This window comes from Oryx dammah, unplaced genomic scaffold (assembly GCF_014754425.2).
Source record: "Oryx dammah isolate SB20612 unplaced genomic scaffold, SCBI_Odam_1.1 HiC_scaffold_28, whole genome shotgun sequence".
NCBI lineage: Eukaryota > Metazoa > Chordata > Mammalia > Artiodactyla > Bovidae > Oryx > Oryx dammah.
Window position 1 is genome coordinate 50,646,346 of NW_024070212.1, and position 22,807 is coordinate 50,669,152.

The following is a 22,807-nucleotide window of genomic DNA, read 5'->3' on the forward strand; positions in this document are numbered from 1 at the left end:
GCAAATAAGCCCAAGGTAAAAGCATCCTTAGGTGCTAGGTTTATATCTCTAGGTCTCCATCTTGTCTTGGACCTTGGCCTGATCATTCTTTACTGTTGTATTAGCTTTTTGATGCCACCAAACTGTCAGTTTTTAATATTTTGCTGTTTTTTTCTAGTAGGTCTCAGTGAGTCAATTGATAAATAGTACCTATTCTGCTGTTATTGCAGCTATTTGAATTGACATGTTTGAATCAATGGATGTAAATGAGAGGATAATGTCTCCATCCCTTGGCTTTGATTTTTTCCTGTGGTGAATTTATTCCTAAGTGTGTTACCTCCACGAGGTGGCAAAGATGGGCACTACCTGCTGTGATCTACATCATTGTCATGGCCATTATTTCCGCTGAAGAGTATACCTTTCCCAGTAGTCCTTGCAGGTATCATAAGAAGGATTCCAAATTTCCCATTCTGGCTACGTTGCCATCCATAATATAATAATGGTGGCTAGGAGCAAAAGGCACTCTGATCAGTCTAGGTATCATTTGTTCCTCCCTTGATCCAGGAGCTTAAGATTGGTGCAGTTGTAACAGTTACATATAAATACTGTTTCCCAAAGGAAGATACCATTAGCATAAATAGGAAAAAGAATGTTGGACAAAGAAGCAGATTGTTCTGTAACAGTTTTTATAGACTTATAGCATATCCTGAAAGATTTGATTGTATTTTTGGATCCAGTAAAACTACCTTGCAACACAATTTCATGAGAGATTGTAGTTGACTGATAACTTGTTAAAATTATTTTGCTCAGTTGTGTATCTCTGAGACTGACAAACTGTGACAGATATTTTCTAGAGTCACTGTTAGTAAAAGAATAAAAGAGACTTTTCTGCCTTCTTTTCCCATTGTTTTCAAAAGTTGAGAGACCTACATCAGTTGTTAATCTGCAGCGACTCCTTCTAGGGATAAGAATAATATGGTATCTTAAAATAGGGTTGCTGTATCAGTTGGCTATTGCTGTGTAATAAATTACTCTAGAACTTGACATAAAACAAACATTTATTATTAGAGGAAGGCTATGAATCAGGCAGTATTTCTCATCTCGGTAGGGCTCGTTTAAGTCTGCATTCAGAACCAGGTCAGGAGAACGATTCTGCCACTGTTGGATGGGGGTTCTCTAGGATGGACTGTTGTGGGACATCTGGGCTTTCCTCTTGTCCTCTCGCAGGTTAGAGTGGGTTTGTTCTCATGGTAGTGGCAGGATTGTAAGAGAGCAGTGACATACATGGCCTCTTGAAGCCTAGCTCAGAACTGGCAAACTGTGACATTTGCTACATTCTGTTGATCTTCCTTAAAAGGTCAAGCCTGGAGTAAACAGAGCTATGGAAAGATCTCTTGGTAGTGTTGGTTGCTCAGTCATGTCTGATTCTCTTTGTGACCCCATGGACTGTAGTCCACCAGGCTCCTCCCTCCATAGAATTCTCCAGGCAAGAATATTGGAGTGGGTAGCCATTCCCTTCTCCAGGGGATTTTCCTGACCCAGGGATTGAACCCAAGTCTTCTGCACTACAGACAGATTCTTTACAGGAAGTCTGAGTGACCAAGGAAACCCATCTCTTGGTAGGGGAAATGGCAAAGTCTCATTGCCAAGTGCATTATTCATGTACTTCATGAATAATGAATGGGATGGTACAGAATTGGGGTTATTTTTGCAGACAGACTTTTGATTCATGCTGTAGAATTTTTGATGTTACTTTGTTCTAGATTGCTCCCCATTATATTTCAGTAGGAATTGTGTTTAAGAGTAGAAGTTGTGACAAGTGTAAATTAAATACATTGATCTGTCCAGTAGTCAAGATGACTTATACTTGTTTCATGGAATGTGTCTGATGGGCTTTTGTAAGCATGTTCATGGATTGAGTTATCAATTGTAGGTAATTGAAATGCCTGTTGTAGTACCAGTTGTAAGCATTAATAAATGATTTTACTGTTACTCTTTTAATTATAAATGACAGTTTCTTGTGTGTTTATTATTATTATTCTAACCTTCTTAATTCGACTATTTTGCCCTGCACATTATTCTTTGCATATTGTGATATTTTAAACAGATTTATTGAAGTACAATTGATATATACTAAATCACACAGGTTTAAAGTGTGCACTTGGAATAGATTTGATATCTGTATATACCCATGAAGTCATCACAAGATAATAAACATATCCTTTATCTTCTGAAGTTTCCTTGTGCTCCTTTGTAATCTTTTCCTATTTATTGCTTCTTCCCTAATGCACAATGACTGATCTGCTTTCTGTCACTTGATACATTAGTCTGAATTTTCTAGAATTTTATGTGGATGAAGCTGTGCATTGTGAGATCTTTTTGTCTGCTTTTTTCCACTCAGCATGATTATTTTCACATACATCTGTGTTGCATGTGTCATTAGTTAAATTCTACTTTGTTCATTGTATATAACTTAAGGCTTTATATGTTGTTGGATATTTTCCCCTCAGCTTTTGGCTGTTATAAATAAAGATGATCATTTGTATGTAAGCCTTTGTGTGAACATATGCTTTGTTTCTTTGGGTAAACACCTACTAAGTGTTTGATATTTTAAGATATGGTGATACTGTTTTTACAAAGTGATTGTACCATTTATCTTCCTGCATGTATGTACTAGCATTTCAGTTGTGTAGTGATAACTCATGGTTTTAACTTGCATTTCCATATTGACAAATGATACTAAGCATGTTTTCATGTACTTATTTTTCATTCATGTGTCTTTGATGAAGTGCTGCTTCAAATCTTCTGCCTGTTTTAGATTTATTTATTGGTGGATATAATTGACACATTTAAAGTGTATAGTATAATAAGTTTATACACACACACACATAACATACACTCAGGAAGTCATCACTACAACCAAGATAATGAATATATTTATCCCAAAAGTTTCCTCTTGCCACTTTGTAATTCTTTATCTTTTCAGCTGCATCCCCCTTTTGGGTATGATCTAGATCTGTAGAATTTTGTATTGTGAAACTGAAACTCTAGCATTAAAACACAATTTTTTATCCCCTCCCCCAATCCTTAACCCTTGGCCGCCACCTTTCTGCTCTTTTGTTCTGTTACCTTGGCTATGTTAAATACCTCATATGAGTGAAATCATACAATATTTATTTTGTAATTGACTTATTTCACTTAGCATAATGTCCTCAATTCATCCAATTATGTGGCATGTAACACGATTTTCTTCATTTTAAAGACTACTTAATATTCCATTGTATGTATATACCACATTTCCTTTATTCATCCATCTGCTGCTAGGCATTGAGTTGGCTTCTATCTCTTGAATAATGCTACAGGACACATGAGTATATAAGTATCTCTTTGAGATCCTGTTGTACTTTGAGTTATTTTGGTATATACCCAAAACTAAGATTACTGGGTCGTATGCTAATTCTGTTTTTAATTTTTTGAGATACTGCTTTACTATTTTCTATAATTGTACCATTTTACATTCCCCCCTACATTACACAAGAGTTACAATTCTCTGTATCCTTTGCAGCACTTACTATTTTCTGTTCTTTTGGTAGTGGCCATTTTATTGAGATATGAAATATCTCATTGTGGTTTTAATTTACATTTTTCTTATGATTAGCAGCGTTGAACATCTTTTCATATATTCTTTGGACATTTGTATATTTGTCTATTCAGATCGTTTCAGTTCAGTTCAGTTGCTCAGTTGTGTCCGACTCTTTGCAACCCTGTGAATCGCAGCACGCCAGGCCTCCCTTTCCATCACCAACTCCTGGAGTTCACTCAGATTCATGTCCATCAAGTCAGTGATGCCATCCAGCCATCTCGTCCTCTGTCATGCCCTTCTCCTCCTGCCCCCAATCCCTCCCAGCATCAGAGTCTTTTCCAGTGAGTCAACTCTTTGCATGAGGTGGCCAAAGTACTGGAGTTTCAGCTTTAGCATCATTCCTTCCAAAGAACACCTAGGGCTGGTCTCCTTCAGAATGGACTGGTTGGATCTCCTTGCAGTCCAAGGGACTCTCAAGAGTCTTCTCCAACACCACAGTTCAAAAGCATCAATTCTTTGGTGCTCAGCTTCCTTCACAGTCCAACTCTCACATCTATATATGACAGCTGGAAAAACCATAGCCTTGACTAGACAGACCTTTGTTGGCAAAGTACTGCTTTTCAATATGCTATCTAGGTTGGTCATAACTTTTCTTCCAAGGAGTAAGTGTCTGTTAATTTCATGGCTGCAGTCACCATCTGCAGTGATTTTGGAGCCCCAAAAGATAGTCTGACACTGTTTCCACTGTTTCCCCATCTATTTCCCATGAAGTGATGGGACCAGATGCCATGATCTTCGTTTTCTGAATGTTGAGCTTTAAGCCAACTTTTCACTCTCCTCTTTCACTTTCATCAAGAGGCTTTTTAGTTCCTCTTCACTTTCTGCCATAAGGGTGGTGATATTTCTCCTGGCAATCTTGATTCCGGCTTGTGCTTCTTCCAGTCCAGCATTTCTCATGATGTACTCTGCATATAAGTTAAATAAGCAGGGTGACAGTATACAGCCTTGGTGTACTCCTTTTCCTATTTGGAACCAGTCTGTTGTCCCATGTCCAGTTCTAACTGTTCCTTCCTGACCTGCATACAGGTTTCTCAAGAGGCAGGTCAGGTGGTCTGGTATTTCCATCTCTTGAAGAGTTTTCCTCAGTTTATTGTGATCCACACAGTCAAAGGCTTTGGCATAGTCAATAAAGCAGAAGGAGATGTTTTTCTGGAACTCTTGCTTTTTCCATGATCCAGCGGATGTTGGCAATTTGATCTCTGGTTCCTCTGCCTTTACTAAAACCAGCCTGAACATCTGGAAGTTCATGGTTCATGTATTGCTGAAGCCTGGCTTGGAAAATTTTGAGCTTACTTTGCTAGAGTGTGAGATGAGTGCAATTGTGCGGTAGTTTGAGCATTATTTGGCATTTTCTTTCTTTGGGATTGGACTGAAAACTGACCTTTTCCAGTCCTGTGGTCATTGCTGAGTTTTCCAAATATGCTGGCATATTGAGTGCAGCACTTTCACAGCATCATCAGATCTTTTACCTGTTTTTAAATAGGATTGTTTTTGTATTTTTGTTGTTGAGTTGTAAATGTTACTTATATATTCTGGATATTTAACCCCTTACCAAAAATATGATTTGTAAAATTTTTTTCTCATTCTATAGATTGCCTGTTCACTGTGTTGGTTGATTCCTTTGATGAAGAGGAATTTTTAATTTTGAGGTAGTCTGCCTTGTCTATTTTTGCTTTTGTTGTCTCTGCTTTTGGTGTCATATTCAAGAAATCAATGCCCCAAACTCAGTGTCATGAAACTTTTGGCCTTTTTCTTCTCAGGATTTTAGCTGTCATGTTTAGGTCTTTGATCTAAGTTTATTTTTTAACGTGTGTTAGGTAAAGATCCAACTTCATTCTTTTGCATGTTTTGATCCAGTTTCCCAGCGTTATTTGTTGAAGAGACATCCTTTCCTTGTTGTGTACTGTTGACATCATTATCAAAAATCATTTTTTCACACATGCATGGGTTTATTTCTGGACTCTTCTCTTTCTTTGGTTTGTATGTCTGACTTTATGTCAGTCCCACACTGTCCTGCTTACTGTTGCTTTATAATATGTTTTGAAATGAGGACGTGTGAAACTTAATATGTAGAAACACAACTGATATTTGTGTGTTGTTTTTATATCCTGCAAAATTGCTGAGACCATTTACTAGCTTTAACATTTTTAAAGAATCTTCAGGATTTTTTGTGTATAAGATCATGTCATCAGCAAATGGGTAACTTCCTTATTTCTAACTTGTGTGTCTTTTATTTTAATTTTTTCCTGTCTAATTGTTCTGGTTTGTACTTCCAGTACTGTGTTGAATAGAAGACCCCACTCCGGTACTCTTGCCTGGAAAATCCCATGGACAGAGGAGCCCGGTAGGCTGCTGTCCATGGGGTCGTGAAGAGTCAGTCAGACACGACTGAGCGACTTCCCTTTCACTTTTCACTTTCATGCATTGGAGAAGGAAATGGCAACCCACTCCAGTGTTCTTGCCTGGAGAATCCCAGGGACAGTGGAGCCTGGTGGGCTGCCGTCTATGGGGTCACACAGAGTCAGACACGACTGAAGTGACTTAGCAGCAGCAGCAGCAAGTGTAGGCATCCTTACCACCTTTTTGCTCTCAAAGAAAAAGCTTTCAATCTTTCGTTAGAGTATGATGCTAACGGTGGACTTTTCTCATGTGACTTTTACTATGTTGAAGTGGTTTCCTTCTGTTAATAGTTTATTACATGTTCCTATATGAAATGTTTTTGAGTTTTGTTAAATGGTTTTTTTCTATCAATTGAGATGGTCACATGGTTTCTGTCCTTCTATTAATGTGATGCATTTCATCATTGATTTTTGTCTGCTGAACCATCCTTGCCTTCCAGGAATAAATCCAATTTGGTCGTGGTGAATATCATTCAGTTTGCTGGTGTTTTGTTGAGTTTTGCAAATACTCATATATGTCTGTAGTTTTCTTGCTGTGTCTTTGTCTTTGGTATCAGCATACTGCTGATCTCATTACTCTTGATGAGAATGAGTTTGCATATGTTCTTTTGTGTTCAGTTTTTTAGAAGAGTTTGAGGAGAATTCTTGCTTAAATAGTTGGTAGAATTACTCAGTGAAATCATCTGGTTCTTCATTGAGAGGGTTTTGATTATTGCTTCAGTCTCCTTACCTAGTTATAGATCTGTTCAGGTTTTTTAGTGCTTCATGATTTGGTCATCATAGATTGTGTGTTTATTGGTATATAATTGTTCATAGTAATCTGATAATTCTTTGGCATTCGTTGTAATGTCCCCTCTTTTATTTATGATTTTGTTTGAATAATCTCTCTTATTTTCTTAGTCTAAATAAGAATTTGTCAGTTTTGTTGATTAAAAAAAAACTCATTTTTTGCTAACTTTTTGTTCTCTTATTTAAGTATAAAGTTAAGCCAATGATTTAAGATCTTTTTTTTAATGTGAGCATGTAAACTTTCCTCTTAGTACTGCTGTCACTGTATCCCATTAGTTTTGGTATGTTGTGTTTTCAAAATATTTTCTAAATTCCCTTGTGATTTATTCTTCACCCCATTGGTTGGTTAAGAGTTAGTTGTTTTATTTGCTGTATTTATGGATCTTCTTATTTTCCTTTTGCTGTTGATTTTTAGTTTCATTCCATTGTGGTGAGAGAAGATAATTGGCATGAATTCAATCTAAAATTTGGTAAGACTTGTTTTGTGGCCTACTTTACATATATTTTTGCTGTCATCTGCATTTGGGGTTTCATTCTGAAGCTGTTCTAATTTGTCAGTGTTTAATATTCTGAAATATGTTCATGCCTTTTCTGTACACTGAAAATACTTGAGAAATGAAGACATTACTTATTAGAAATTTTAGGTTTATAGAAAATTTGAATAGAAAGTATAGAATTCTCACTCTACCTTTCCTCCCCTGTGGACACTTTGTTTTCTGTATTGTTAACAACTTACCTAATATGGTACAAGTGTTACAATTAGTGAACCAATATTGTTACATCATTATTAACTAAAGATCATAGTTTATTTAGGTTTTCTTAGTTCTTACCTAATGTTATTTTTCTCTTCCAGGATCCCATTCAGGATACTGTATTACATTTAGTTGTCATTTCTCATTAGACTTTTTAAGACTGTATTTTTGATGACTTTGACAGTTTTGAGGAATATTGGTTAGGTATATTATAGGATTTTCTGCTATCAGAATTTGTCTGATGTTTTTCTCATGATTAGAGTGGGATTGTGGGTTTTAGGAAGGATATATTTGACATTTTAGTTTGCAGCTTTCTCTTAAAATGTACTTTATGAGATAAAACCAGCTCTATCAGTTACTTAAGTGTTTTTTCTGTATCTCCTTCCAGTATTCACATAAAGAATATCCTAATAATTATATTATACTTTAGGTATGGATTTAAAGGGAACTTTCTGTCTAGTATTAGTCACTCATCCCTGTCTGACTCTTTGCAACCTCATAGACTATAGCCCACCGGCTCCCCTGTCCATGGAATTCTCCAGGCAAGAATACTGGAGTGGGTTGCCATGACCTTATCTAGGGGATCTTCCCAACCCAGGGATCATATGCAGGTTTCCTGCATTGCAGGCAGATTCTTTACCATTTGAACCACCAGGGAAGCCTACTTCCTATCAAACGTCCTTATAAGATACTCCCTTTAAACAAGATAGTGTTTATAATGGCTGGGTTTGTCTCTTTGAGGAACAAATACAATTAAAAGTGAGTTTTTCCCAGACTTTGAAATATAACTGTGAACAGAGCAAGATAAAGAAATTAAACTGTTAAAGAATCAGCCTGCCAGTGTAAGAGACCTGGGTTCAGTCCCTGGGTTGGAAAGATCCCCTTGGAGAAGGGAATGACTATCCATTCCAGTATTCTTGCCTGAATAATCCCATGGACAGAGGACCCTGGTGGGCTATAGTCCATGGGGTTGGAAAGTGTCAGACACGACTGAGTGACTAGCACACAAATTCAAAAAATTAGTTATTGTGTGTAATATTTATATATGCTTTTGTGAAAACATGCATATCTTTTTGTATTAGTTGGCTAGGGCTACTGTAATAAAAGACCACAGACTAGGTGGCTTAAACTACAGAAATTTATTGTCTCACAACTCTAGAGGCTGAAAGTCCAAGATTTGATCGTTAGGTTTGGTTTCCCCTGAGGCCTCTCTCCTTGCAGATGTCAGTCTTCTCACTATGTCTTCACAGGGCCTTTCCCTTGTGCCTATATCCCTGGTATCTCTCTCTTGTTAATTAATGTAAGAACACCAGTCATACTGGGTTAGGGCCCCATCCTTATGACCCTATTTAACCTTTATTATCTCCTTACAGGCCCTGTCTCCAAATATAAATTATATTGGGAGTTAGAGCTTCAACATACAAATTTTATAGGGACACAGTTCAGTCTGTAACAAGTTTTATATAGTGCTTCTGATTTTATCTCCCAGAGAACTTGCCATCTTCAGTAAGTTTATTTTCTAGGCTGCTCTCACAAATTACCACAAACTATATTGCTTGAAATAACAGAAATTTAATTCTGTCACAGTTCTGAAAGCCAGAAGTCTGAAATGGGCAGAAGTCAAGGTATCGTCAGTGATGTTCTCTGTATAGGAGAATCTGTTCCTTTCCTTGTCCCAATTCCTGGCTATGGCTGCAGTCATCAAGGGCAGTGTTTTCTAATCTCTCTGCTCTGACTTCACCTTCTCTGTGTGTTGTCAAATTTTCCCATGTCTCGCACTTTATAAGTGATTGCATTTAGGGCCCATGTAGATAATCCAGGATAGTCTCTCCATCTCAAAATCTGTAACGTAAACCACACCTGCAAAGACTTTTTTTTGCCTCTTGCCATATAAAATAAACTTCACAGATTTGAGGGAGTAGGATGTGGATATCTTTTGTAGGACCATTTTTTAGCCTATCATACTGAGCATCTCATAGTAGACTTCTGATGTTCTCAGTCTGATTTATGGTTTAGTTTGTAATAGGTCTCTATACAGTTTTGGGTGGGTGAAGGCTGGTGGCAGTGGTGGCAGAATATTTTCATGTCTTCTAAACATTATGTGAGAAACTGGAGGTCTGTGTTCTCAGTGGGTGGTCCAAGAAGTATCAGCATCAGCATGACCTTAGGAACTTCAGAAATCCAGAATGGTCAGCTGGCCTTCCCTGTGGCTCAGCTGGTAAAGAATCTGCCTGCAATGCAGGGTTCAATTCCTGTGTTGGGAAGATTCCCCTTGAGAAGGGAAAGGCTACCCACTCCAGTATTCTGGCCTGGAGAGTTCCTTGGACTGTCTAGAGTCTGTGGGGTCACAAAGAGTTGGTCGGACAGGACTGAGTGATTTTCACTTTCACAATCTTAGACTTGCTAAATCAGGAACTCTGAGAGTAGAGCCTAGCCATGTTTGCATAATAAGCCTTCTGGGTGATTTCCATGTACATTGAAGTTTGAGAACCACTTTTCTAGACTGTCGACATTATTAATGTTAAAACCATATTCACCTTCCTCTCCAATGTTTTTTCTGCTTAATGGTAACACTTAAATTAGTTTAGCATTATCATCCGCAAACTCTTTTCTGTAGAGATAGAAACATGTAGTACCAAATCTTAGTACTGTTCCTCAGTGAAATTAATTCATTTACTCAATAAAAGGTTGCACCAGGCTCATTCTTGTCAGTTGTATGTTTACTTAGATGTAGTCATTTTATAAAGTAATGTTACTGACTTCCAGAAATGATAGGAATTTTTTTTCTAGTCTTTAAACATGTGAATTAAATTCATTAGACTGAATTTTACTTTCCTACCTTCTATATCCTATGTACATGTGGGGATACAATGTAAAATTTCTAATCTTTCATTTTGCCTACACTACATTGTTAGGCTTTTATTATGTGCTATCCAGTGAAAGTGCTGAAGTGAGATAAATTAATTATTTTGGTCAATGTGTCCACAGTGTAGCTCAGAAAACCCACAAGTAAACAGTTTATTTAGAGGTATCACTAGTTGCTGTTTGAGAAATCACTAGTTGTAATTGAGAAACACAGCTTTACATAGTTGAAGAAATTAAAGAAGGATCTGCCAGGGTGACTAAATATTGAGAAACTAGTATAAGGGTGTTAGCAAGGTTAAGGAGAAATAAAAAGTGAGTATAGTTCACCATGTGAGAGGCTGAGAGAGCTTAGGGGCTCTTCTGGGAGTTGAAGGGGCTTTGTAGAAACATGAAGTGAGGAAGAGAGTAAAGATTAGAGAGAGATGAGACTGAGGTCACTGATGAGTACTGTGAAGGACTTGAGCCATAGATGTGGTTCTTCAGGGTAGCCATTGGAAAATGATTACTTATAGCATTTGGGAAGGATAAATTGAGTGCATAGTGAGTCTAGAAATACAACAGTTACAGTAATCTAGGTGAGAATAGTAGTAGCTGTGGTGATGACAGAATAAAAATTCAGAAGAGTAACAAGCTGATTTTCAGGAAGGGCAAAAGCTGAAGTGTAGAATTCAGAGTAGGAGTTTTAGAATTTGTGGAGTGTGATAAAATTAGGGGTAGGTAGATTTTTGACAAGTAAATTTTCAGTGGAGTGTTAGACTAAAGGTCACACTATACTGGATTGAAGGTTAAATTGAGGAAGCAAGAGAGTATCAATATTCACTATTCTCTACAATAATAATCTTCCCTGGCAGTTAGTAAATGTTTAATCAATGTTAGCCATTATTATGGCTACTATTAATATATACTTCTATGACATCTCTCTTTTTTAAACTTTTTGGTGTATTTTTGGCATGTATGTAATATTAGATAAGCATTGACATAGATAGGAGTGTGTGTTTTATTCAGAAATATTTTAATTATTGTTATTTGCCATACTATTAATGGAAACAAGAGCACTAAGAAGTTTGTTTCTCATTTGAATAGATAATTATTCCTCAAGTAAAGGTAGCTGGCAATAGTTTCTTGAAAGTTACTGTAATGATTTATGGTTTTTAATTTAAAAAATAGTATATCATAGATATAATTATTCATACCTGAAGCAGAAAAACTAAATGATTGCCTTTACATGTATTCTTTCAGGTTTGATTTAATTTCGAATGAGAGTGTTCTTGCAGCGAGATGTTAATAAGACAAAATCTAGGTAAGTAGAAGATGACTTTGTTAAATATTACAAATCAAAATAAGAATAATACAAAAATTTATGTTTAAAAAGCATACCTCCAAATCCAAGGCAATGAGTCTTTAAATAAAATTTTGAAATACAAAGAAACAGCTTTTTGATGCACTTGGTCCATTTGATTTGATGGAAGTAAAAACACAGCTGTCAAATAGTAGAACTACATTCTTAATTTTCCTCTTTTTATGTTGTGATTAACTGAAGTATGTGGTTTCCAGTGACCCTTAAACATGTTCAAAAATCAAGTTGATATTTGGTTTAGCTACTTGGAATCCAGCTCAATAAGAGATTTGCTTAGATTTCTTCGGTGTTCCCTTCTTAAACTTCTTGAGTCATCTTTGCTTTTGTAAAATTTACTTTCTTATTTCCATTAACAGAACACGTCCACAGTTATGTAAATTTGTCAGATGATGACTTTTTACATTAATGTTCAGAGTTATAAATGATTGTTTTAATATTTTTTGTATTTCTACTGAATGACTTCTGATTTAGCATTCATATTTATTTTAATTTTTTAAGACTGTCGACTTCAGAAAATTGAATTGTGATCAGGTACTTTTGGTCTGATATGTGAAAGATTGCTTTTTTAATATAAATTAAGATGTTAAAAGGATACATTTACTAATCTGTTGGTAAGTGAACATGGCTTCAGGATATAAACAGATGAAAAAGAATACTTTGATTACATTAAAATTAACTCAGGTCTTTCTGAATCTAACTAGATGTTCCAGCTGTCAAAACCTTGCTGATCTCAGTGGTTTAAAAAAAAGCCTAGGATGAGAAGTGCTGTAGTTGAGTAATGTGCAGTTAAATAGTGTATTCTCAATTAGTGGTTTAGTCATAATTTGAAGGGGCGTTTCCATTTTATTGGTATTATGCTGTAATAATAGTGGTAATTTGGAAAATACTTACTATATTAAGTGCTTCTCAAGCCTTATTAGTCTTTACAGTACATCTTAAAGGTAGATACTGATGGCTAGAAAATTTTTATTTTTTGGTTAATAGTGAACTATTTCCTTTTTTTTTTTTTTTTTTAAGAAACTATTTTCACAGCATTTATTATAAGGAACACTTGCCTATATATCTTTCTGAAGCTAGTTGAATACAGTGTCTATTAGGGTGTTTATTCTGATTTCTTACAAGTTAGATATTGCTTATGGGATGACACTGGTTTTAACTAACTCTGGTTTTGTGTGTGCTCAGTTGCTCAGTCATGTTGACTCTATGGTTCCATGGACTGTGGCCCATCAGGCTCCTCTGTCCATGGAATTCTCCAGCAAGATTATTGGAGTAGGCTGCCATTTCCTCCTCCAGAGGGTCTTCCTCACCCGGGCACTGAACCCCAGTCTCCTGTGTCTCCTGCGCTGGCAGGCAGGTTCCTTACTACTGCACCACCATTTTATTCCAGCACAGTTACACATGCATTGTCTTTTCTGTTAACGTACAATTTACATTTTAAAATTACTTTAAAATTTACATTTTAAAATTTAATTATAATCTAAATTACATTTTAGATTATGTATGGTAAAATGTGGAAAATTTAAAGTGTAGAGCTAAATACATTTTTTACATGTATAACCACTGTGTAATTTAAGATGTAGAACACTGTTATTGTCTCATAAAGTTCCTCGTGCTCTTTCCTTTCAATCCAGTAGCCCTTTCCCCCAAGGTGAGCATCTTTCTAAATTCTGTCAGTATAGCCTAATTTTGCCTGTTTTTGAACTTTATGTACACAGAATTATATAATATATACTCCTATATCTGGCTGTTTTCATTCAACATAAATGTTTCATCCATGTTGTTGTGTTAGTAGTTTATTATTTTTTATTGCTAAGTAATAATTCTATTGTGTTAACATAAATTTAGGTTTTCTCTATAATTTTGTTTCTTGTTTTCTCCATGTTTCTGACCTCACTTGCCAACTTCTACATTGCTTTCTTTCTACTAGTTGTCTCCTCCTTTGTCCCCTATCACCTGCACAGTAAAATGTAAACTCATGTTATATAATTATCTCATTGCAGCTATTCTAGAATTATCTGAATACTAAGCATGATGTTTATTTTCTTAGTTTTTGTTTCATATATGTGTTGTCATTGTTCCCCCATCCTCTTGTCTCCCCAACTGTCAATATATTTTCTCCTGGTTGTCAGCTTATCTCTTGAAATAGTTCATCTCAAGCATCACAGCATTGCATCATCTTGTCGTTTGAGCCAGACTTGTCCATTCCACAGTACTCTGTTTTCTTTACTAGACTGTGACTTCTTTGAGGGTCAAGACCATCCCCATGGAAAAGAAATGCAAAAAAGGAAAATGGCTGTCTGAGGACACCTTACAAATAGCTGTGAAAAGAGAATTGAAAAGCAAAGGATAAAAGAAAAGATATAAGCATCTGAATGCAGAGTTCCAAAGAATAGCAAGGAGAGATAAGAAAGCCTTCCTCAGCAATCAATGCAAAGAAATAGAGGCAAACAACAGAATGGGAAAGACTAGAGATCTCTTCAAGAAAATTAGAGATACCAAGGGAACATTTCATGCAAATATGGGCTTAATAAAGGACAGAAATGGTATGGACCTAACAGAAACAGAAGATACTAAAAAGAGGTGGCAAGAATACACAGAAGAACTATACAAAAAAGAGCTTCATGACCCAGATAATCACGATGGTGTGATCACTCACCTAGAGCCAGACATCCTGGAATGTGAAGTTAAATGGGCCTTAGAAAGCATCACTATGAACAAAGCTAGTGGAGGTGATGGAATTCCAGTTGAGCTATTTCAAATCCTGAAAGATGATGCTGTGAAAGTGCTGCACTCAATATGCCAGCAAATTTGGAAAACTCAGCAGTGGCCACAAGACTGGAAAAGGTCAGTTTTCATTCCAATCCCAAAGAAAGGCAATGCCAAAGAATGCTCAAACTACTGCACAATTGCACTCATCTCACATGCTAGTAAATTAATGCTCAAAATTTTCCAAGCCAGGCTTCAGCAATATGTGAACCATGAACTTCCAAATTTTATTTGTTCAGGGTGGATTTAGAAAAGGCAGAGGAACCAGAGATCAAATTGCCAACATCCGCTGGATAATCAAAAAAGCAAGAGAGGTAAAGAAAAACATCTATTTCTGCTTTATTGACTATGCCAAAGCCTTTGACTGTGTGAATCACAATACACTGTGGAAAATTCTTCAAGAGATGGGAATACCAGACCACCTGACCTGCCTCTTGAGAAACCTATATGCAGGTCAGGAAGGAACAGTTACAGCTGGACATGGGACAACAGACTGGTTCCAAATAGGAAAAGGAGTACGTCAAGGCTGTATATTGTCACCCTTCTTATTTAACTTATATGCAGAGTACATCATGAGAAACGCCGGACTGGAAGAAGCACAAGCTGGAATCAAGATTGCCAGGAGAAATATCAATAACCTCAGATATGCAGATGACACCACCCTTATGGCAGAAAGTGAAGAGGAACTAAAAAGCCTCTTGATGAAAGTGAAAGAGGAGAGTGAAAAGTTAGCTTAAAGCTCAACATTCAGAAAATGAAGATCATGGTATCTGATTCCATCGCTTCATGGCAAATAGATGGGGAAACAGTGGAAACAGTGTCAGACTATCTTTTTGGGCTCCAAAATCACTGCGGATGGTGATTGCAGCCATGAAATTAAAAGACGCTTACTCCTTGGAAGAAAAGTTATGACCAACCTAGACAGCATATTGAAAAGCAGAGACATTACTTTGCCAACAAAGGTCCACCTAGTCAAGGCTATGGTTTTTCCAGTGGTCATGTATGGATGCGAGAGTTGGACTGTGAAGAAAGCTGAGTGCTGAAGAATTGATGCTTTTGAACTGTGGTGCTGGAGAAGACTCTTGAGAGTCCCTTGGACTGCAAGGAGATCCAACCAGTCCATTCTAAAGGAGATCAGCCCTGGGTGTTCTTTGGAAGGAATGATGCCAAAGCTGAAACTCCAGTACTTTGGTCACCTCATGGGAAGAGTTGACTCACTGGAAAAGACTCTGATGCTGGGAGGGATTGGGGGCAGAAGGAGAAGGGGATGACAGAGGATGAGATGGCTGGATGGCATCACCTACTTGAGGGACATGAATTTGAGTAAACTCCGGGAGTTGGTGATGGACAGGGAGGCCTGGCATGCTGTGATTCATGGGGTTGCATAGAGTCGGACATGACTGAGCGACTGAACTGAACTGAATTGAACCATCTATATTTTATTTATCTTAGTAGCACAGTGTCAGAATGCTATGTGAACTTAGTGATTTGTTACACACAGAACAGCCAGTAGATTTCTCTCTCTAACAGATAAGCGTTCAGAAAACTGGCTGGAATGGGATGAAGGCGTTGCACTTCAGTTGCTGTTAGACTGTAAGAAGGAGTCAATGCCTGAAGATAGGCATTTTGGAAAGAGAAGTAAAATATCCTCCTAGTCTTCTTTCAGTCCAGTTGGAATAAAATGGCTAATAATGTTCTTAGTCAAGATGTTAAGGAATATTGAGTGTCATTGTTCATTTCTTTCCAAATAAAGGCATTAATACATGTTATGGAAATTGGAGTGTTTGCTACTAATATTTTCTTTGTGAGTTTCTACTAGATAGACTAATACAAATAGAAGATTAGAAATCCTGATCACATCTTTAAGAAGTGAAGAAAAGTTTTCCTCGTGTTCCTGAGGGTAAAAAACTACTGGAGAGCAGGAAAAAAATTGAATCATAGTCTGGAATTGTAATAACATTATTGATTCCTGTGGCTTAGGAAGCTTGTTATTTGCTGAGAAGTATTTTTTAAAATTTTGTCTTATCATTATATTTGGTAATTTATATAAACATTTTACTTTGTTAAATAAAACTTAAAAAAAAATTAAAGCATTTTGCATTAGTTTTCTTAATTGAGGTTTGAAATTGGGCTAGTTGGGTTGGCTATCATAGTCACCTGGGGGGTTATTATGCCTGAAGTTTTATTGCCTTCTAGCAAGTCCAGAGGAAGGAGAGGTTCTCCCCCACTGGGATCAATTTGTTGCTTCCTCTTTCTGCAGCTTCTGCCATTAAGCTTGAACACAGGGTTGGGTCAATACCCCATCTCATGCTGTTCCTTCAGTCTTCTTACCTGTAAGGATTTTTCTTAGACATAGATTCTTATTGAATGTAGAACCTTGGCTGTTTCTTTCATTTCACCCTGAATGTGAAGTATGTTTAGTTTTGTTATTGATAAAAGTTTACTCTTGAGATTGCTTGATTTATGTGTCTCTAGAGGTTTTAGACCAGCTTTTCTTAGAGGCTGATAGGCATCCCTCAGGTTCAGACTCTTCCTTTTCATTTTGTACTTCAATATTTAACACAGTCAGATAGTGCTAAGCTTTTTCATTTTGCGTAATTCTTGAATCCAGAGATTTAAAGTTCTTTATGAATGTCTTATATTAGCTTTATTTCTGTAACTAACCTTTCTGTGCTTCCTTTCTTTAGTAGCACTGTAGATGTGCTTCCCATTGTTGTGCTGTGAGAAAGAAAACTTTTTAGTTAATAAAATTGTTTCTCATTCTAAATAAGATTGCATAATATACATCAGACCTTTTCCAGATAAATTGCTAAGTAACATTTAGTATTTTCAGAGCTTTATTTTGTATATAAAAGCCACATTTGCTTATATATGTGAGCAGATAGTACAGAAATGCTTAAAATAAGGAGTTAAACTCTCTTCTCACTCAGCACCATACTCCCCATAAATGGCTGGTATGTATTCTGCATTGTTTTCTGACTGTTTACCGATACCTCGTGGACATTTTTTCATATATGTGTTACATGAGCTATATTATTGAGGGTCTTACAAATCACTTTAAGGAATTTGGATTATCAGACTCCTATTCAAGGAGTTTTAAGTACGATGAAGTGCTGTGGTCAGATCTGGGTTTTTGAAATGTGAAGAATTAAAATAGAGAACAAATTAGTGAAGAAACTAGATTGGAATCACAATGACCAGTTTGTAGGGGGAGGCTGCTCTCCTGTTAGAGTGGTGGTAATGGAAAAGATGTAATTCGATTTGAGAGAGATTTAGATGAGAAAATAAGTCAACTTTGGTGTTTAGTTGTAATGAAATTTTGGTGCTAGGAGAGTAAGGAAAGAGTTGAGGATATTATCTATGTTTCTGGCCTGGCAGTAGTACAATATTCACAGATAGGAACTGTGGAGACAAAGCAGGTTTATAGAGAATAAGAGTGAAATTTTAGCTATATTGAGCTTGAAGAGCATTAAGTAGCTCGAGACATGTGAGTGGAAGTGTCATGTAGCAGTTAGTTACAAGTGGCCTGTTACTTAAAGAGATCTGAGAGTCATCAGCATTAAATTTTCATAATATCTCACAAATTAATTTTTTATTTTGATATCTCTTTGTAAGATAGCTCTGCAGAGCATCTTTGTATGTGAAATAATTCAGTTGACCTAAAATTTTTTGAAAATGACTTGCTCTGTATAAATTTATGAGCTGGTATTTTTATTAGAGATTCTGGTCTGTGCTTATTCTTAATTAAATAAGATTTAATATCATTAATGAACAATTAATCATACTGTTGATTGCAGTAGTCTTACCAAAAATACTTGAACAGCTTAAGGATATATTAAACATGTTGAATCTTGGGTTTCCATTAATAGTGTCTAATACATAAATGTGAATTCTGATATTTGATAATGTAAGTATTTTCCTGCCTGTGTAACAGTTTAGGTTAAAATGGTCATGAAGTCTTTAGGTTAATTGTGATTCAGCAAATTGTTAAGAAAAAAGGTATATGTCACAGTAGAACTTTGCCTACTTTGTTCACCATTGTATACTCACCATCTGGAGCAGCTCTTAGCACAGAGGAACTCAATAAATGTTTGCTGAATAATCAACTAGTGTTTGTATGTAAAATTCTTAGTCCAGACATTAAGGAAGACTCTCTTTAACATATCTCATAGGGTAGATCTAACAGTGATGAACTTTCTCAGCTTTTAATCTTGAACTGTCTTACCTCCTTTTTCAATTTTGAAGTATAATTTTTCTGGGGATAGAATTCTTGATTGACAAGTATTTTCTTTCAGCACTTCGTAAATATCATGTCATTGCTTTCTGGCCTCCATAGTTTCTGATGAGGAATTACCTTCTAATTTTAATATAGACCTCTTGTATATGACCCCTGCCTCTCCATGCTGCTTTTATTATTCATTCCTTGTCTTTGGATTTTGACAGTATTATATTAATATGACTTTGTCTTGATCTCTGTTTTTATCCTGTTTGGATTTTGTTGAGTTCCTTGTTTGATTAAATTCATTGCTTCTGAGGTTTTGTATGTTTATGGCCATTAATTTTTGAAATATTCTTTTTGCCTCTTGTCTCATCTACTTCTTTGTCTCTCATTATAAATGTGTTGATACACTTGGTAATGTCCATGGGTCTCTTAACCGCAGTTCATTTCTCTTTATTCTTTTTTCTACTTCTCAGACTGCATAATTTCAGTTGACCTACTTTCACATTCACTGTATGTTTCTTCTGCTTGCTCAAATCTACTTGTGAAAGCCCACTAGTGAATTTTTCAATTTAATTATTGTTCAGCCCTAGAATTTTGGTTTATAGTTTTTTTTTTTTTTTCTTTTGCTGCAAAAAGCTTTATTGTTTCCATTTGGTCCAAGGCTTGAGAGGGCTCCAGGGTGTTAAAATGTTGCCTACTGGCTGCAGAGAGGGCCTTCAAGCATCTCTGACATGAGGGAAGCTCCTCAGAGGCCATTGGGCTCTAGAGGCTTCTAGTCATGCTTGAGGGTGAGCCTTTCGAAGAGATATTCACCCAACCTAGCCTGGGAACCAGCCAGCCTGCAGAGGTTGGTGAGGGGGTCACCCATCTTCTTGATGAGTTTCACCTCCTCTTCTAGGAAGTGGTTCTCCAGGAAGTCACAGATGTGAGGGTTTGCACGGGCAGAACCCAGGCCACACAGATACAAAAGGGCCTAGTTCAGGTTCTTTTCTGTGAGAAGGGCAACTTCCATAGCATCCTGGGTTTTACCCCACTTATCTTGAGATGGCTTCTGCAAGTTGAGAAAGAGGGTGCAACTGCCATGCTGGTTTTACCTTTTCAAGAAATGCTCCATGCACTCCCGCTTCTCCTTGGCCAATTTGTGAAAAATGTGGCCCACACCCTTCAGAGCCATATCTTCTCAGTCGAAATAGAAGCCAAGAGAGAAGTAATTGTAGGAGGCTCACAGATGCGTGTTGACCAGGCAGTTGAAGGCAGACTCCACCTCAGTGAAATAATTCTGATGAATCTGGGAACTCATAGTTGATTGGTAATAAGGAGTTAAGCTCAAAAAATGGTGGCTGGTCATGGTGATCACAGACAGCTTCTGAAGGTTACACATGGAAAAACAGAGGGTGTTCAGAGGCTGGAGCACAGGAGCATCCCTGGGTCTCTTTGTCTAAGCACTGTTGAAATGAGACAGATCCACAGGACTGCCGAGTGCACTTCCTGTTTAGTTCCTTTTTATAAGTATTTATTTTATTTATTTCCCTTTATTGACATTCTCTATATTGACACACTGTTCTCCTGGTTTCCTTTAGTTCTTTCACCATGATTTCTTTGATCTTTTTGAGCATGTTTACAACTGCCAATTTAAAAATTTCGTCCAATAAGTTCCTTCATAAACAATTTCTATTGATTTTTTTCCCTCTGAATGGGACATACTTTCTTGTTTGTTTAATATGCCTTGTAATTTTTTTCTTGAAAGTTGGACTTTGGAAATAATATAATGTGGTAGCTCTAGAAATCAGGTTCCTTTCTCTCATGGCTTCTTGTTATTTAATTTGGTTTACATCATTTCTCTAAAATTTTTAACTGTATTTTTGTCATGTGTCTCTGAAGTCACTGATCCTTTAGTTTGCGGTCACCTGCTGGTCCAACAAAAATTTCCTTAAAATGCCTGGAACCAAGAAAAGGGAAAAAAATAAAATAGAAAAAAAAATGTAGGAAGATAAAACTTTTTCCAGTCATTGCAGATTGACTTTATATTTAGATACTTCTCCAATTCTTAGCCAGGTTACTTATAACTCTGCATTAGCCTTCACTTCTTGTTCCATTGAGCTTGAAAACTAGCTAGAGGTGGAAGCTTAGGGTTTTTTCAGGTCTTTTCTGAACTAGCATTCTGCTCTAGGCATTGGCATGAGTTTTTGGATTCCCAGTTTTATGCACAGACTTTTCACAGCTCTCTTCACCAATGTATTTCTTTTCAGCTTTTCCTCCCAATCTTTCCAACATCTTCTGATTTGCTGCTTTTCTGTTTTGAGGCATTTTTGAGTTAGATGAAACAAAGATAGACATTTCTTCAGTCTTTTATCCAACCCTTAGACTGGCCAAAGCAAATTGTACATCCTCTTTTGGAACAATGTTTGCTCTATTCTTTGGAGAACCAGGTCCTCAGAACAATAATGCTGAGTAATGTCTTTTTGACTTTTGCTGTGCAAGAGGTTGGAGCTAAGCTAAGTTTAAATGTCACAAAGCTCTCCTACCATTTTTTAAAAATCATTTTTATTCTAAATTTTAAATTTATAATTGATTTTAATTTTAAATTAAAATCCTGATTTAAAAATCAGTTGATCAGTTGAACTGACTCACAAGAAATAAATATCATGAGTTTGAGGAGCCATTATTTTATCTTTGTCATCCTAAAGATAGATATTTGGGAGCATTTTTTTTAATGTAATAGAATTCTGGATATGTCTCTGAGCTAGAAGAGGATGTACTGCAAGTTCATAGAGCTAACTTACAGTATCAGATATGCTCCATCTGTGCTTGTGAGCTCAGTTGTGTCCGACTCTGCGACCCCATGGACTGTAACCCACCAGGTTCCTCTGTCCATGGGATTTTCCAGGCAAGAATACTGGAGTGGTTTGCCATTTTGTTCTCCGTCTCCTACCATTTTAAAATTGGTTTTTCTTGATTCAGCATTCACTTTATTGCTTCAATCCATTTACTGTTTTCCAGAGTTTGGAAAAAGTTGTTTCTGACAGTTTGGGTTTTTTATTTTATTTTATTTTTCCTTCTGATCTTTCTTTGAAAGGACAGGCCCTTGAATTTCTTTACTGTATTTGTCAGAGTTGAATTTCCTTACTGTATTCATCAGAATTCTCCAGAGAAACAGAACCAGTAGAGAGAGAGAGAGTGTGTGTGTGTGTGTATGGAAGGAGATTTATTTCAAGAAATTAGCTCATTTGAAAATGAGGCTGGAAGTCCAAAGTCTATAAGGTAGGCTAGCAGACTGGACACCTAGGGAAGCACTAATATTACGATTCAAATCTGAAGACTTTCAGGCTAAAGACTCAGGAAAGAGCAGATGTTGGAGCCCAAGTCTGAAGGCCATGTGCTGTAGAATTCCCTAGTGCTCAAGGGAAGTCAGTTTTTCATTCTATCCAGGCCTTGACCTGATTAGATGCTGCTGCTCCTGCTAAGTCGCTTCAGTCGTGTCCGACTCTGTGCCACCCCATAGACGGCAGCCCACCAGGCTCCCCCATCAGACCCTCTCATATTATGGAAGATAGTCTGTTCAGAGTATAGCAATTTAAATGTGAATTTCATATATAAAACATTCACTGAAATTTCCTGAATGATGTTTGACCACATATTTGGACACTATGGCCCAGCCAAGTTGACATAAAATTAGCTATCACTCTATTTTAACTAACATCCTGCAATTGATTTGTGTGTGTTTTATCTTCTATTCTGTGACCTCACTATTCTCACTTCTTAGATCCACAAGTTTTTTTTGTCTGCTTCTTGGAATTTTTTGTGTAGGCATTGAGGTGTTACGTGCCAATGTATATGCTTTTGTTTCCTTTTCTTGCCTTTTTGCAGTGGTTAGAACTCCAGTAGATATGTGGAATTAGAGTGGTAAGATTGGACATTCTTGGTTTAGAAGATTTTAGAAGGAAAGCCCTTAGGCTTTGTACCATTAAGTATATGTTAGCTGTAGGTGTTCTTAGATGCTCTTTTTCAAATTGAAGTAGTCTCCCTTTATTCCAC

The 22,807-nt window shown here is 36.7% G+C and overlaps 1 protein-coding gene and 1 pseudogene across 8 annotated transcripts in view; one reads left to right on the forward strand and one right to left on the reverse strand.

Moving 5' to 3' along the window:
- ZNF644 (zinc finger protein 644) overlaps positions 1 to 22,807 on the forward strand; it is a 98,281-nt gene that overhangs the window by 23,673 nt on the left and 51,801 nt on the right. For 7 of the 8 annotated variants that reach the window (XM_040232343.1, XM_040232349.1, XM_040232345.1 and 4 more), the window contains one exon: positions 11,667 to 11,727. In XM_040232343.1, coding sequence (XP_040088277.1) covers positions 11,684 to 11,727 — 44 coding nt within the window. In that variant the 5' untranslated portion in view covers positions 11,667 to 11,683. Of the gene's footprint in view, positions 1 to 8,193; positions 11,728 to 22,807 lie in introns of those variants that run through there. The other variant, XM_040232344.1, reaches the window with a different exon arrangement.
- On the reverse strand, positions 19,545 to 20,072 carry LOC120856876 (annotated as a pseudogene).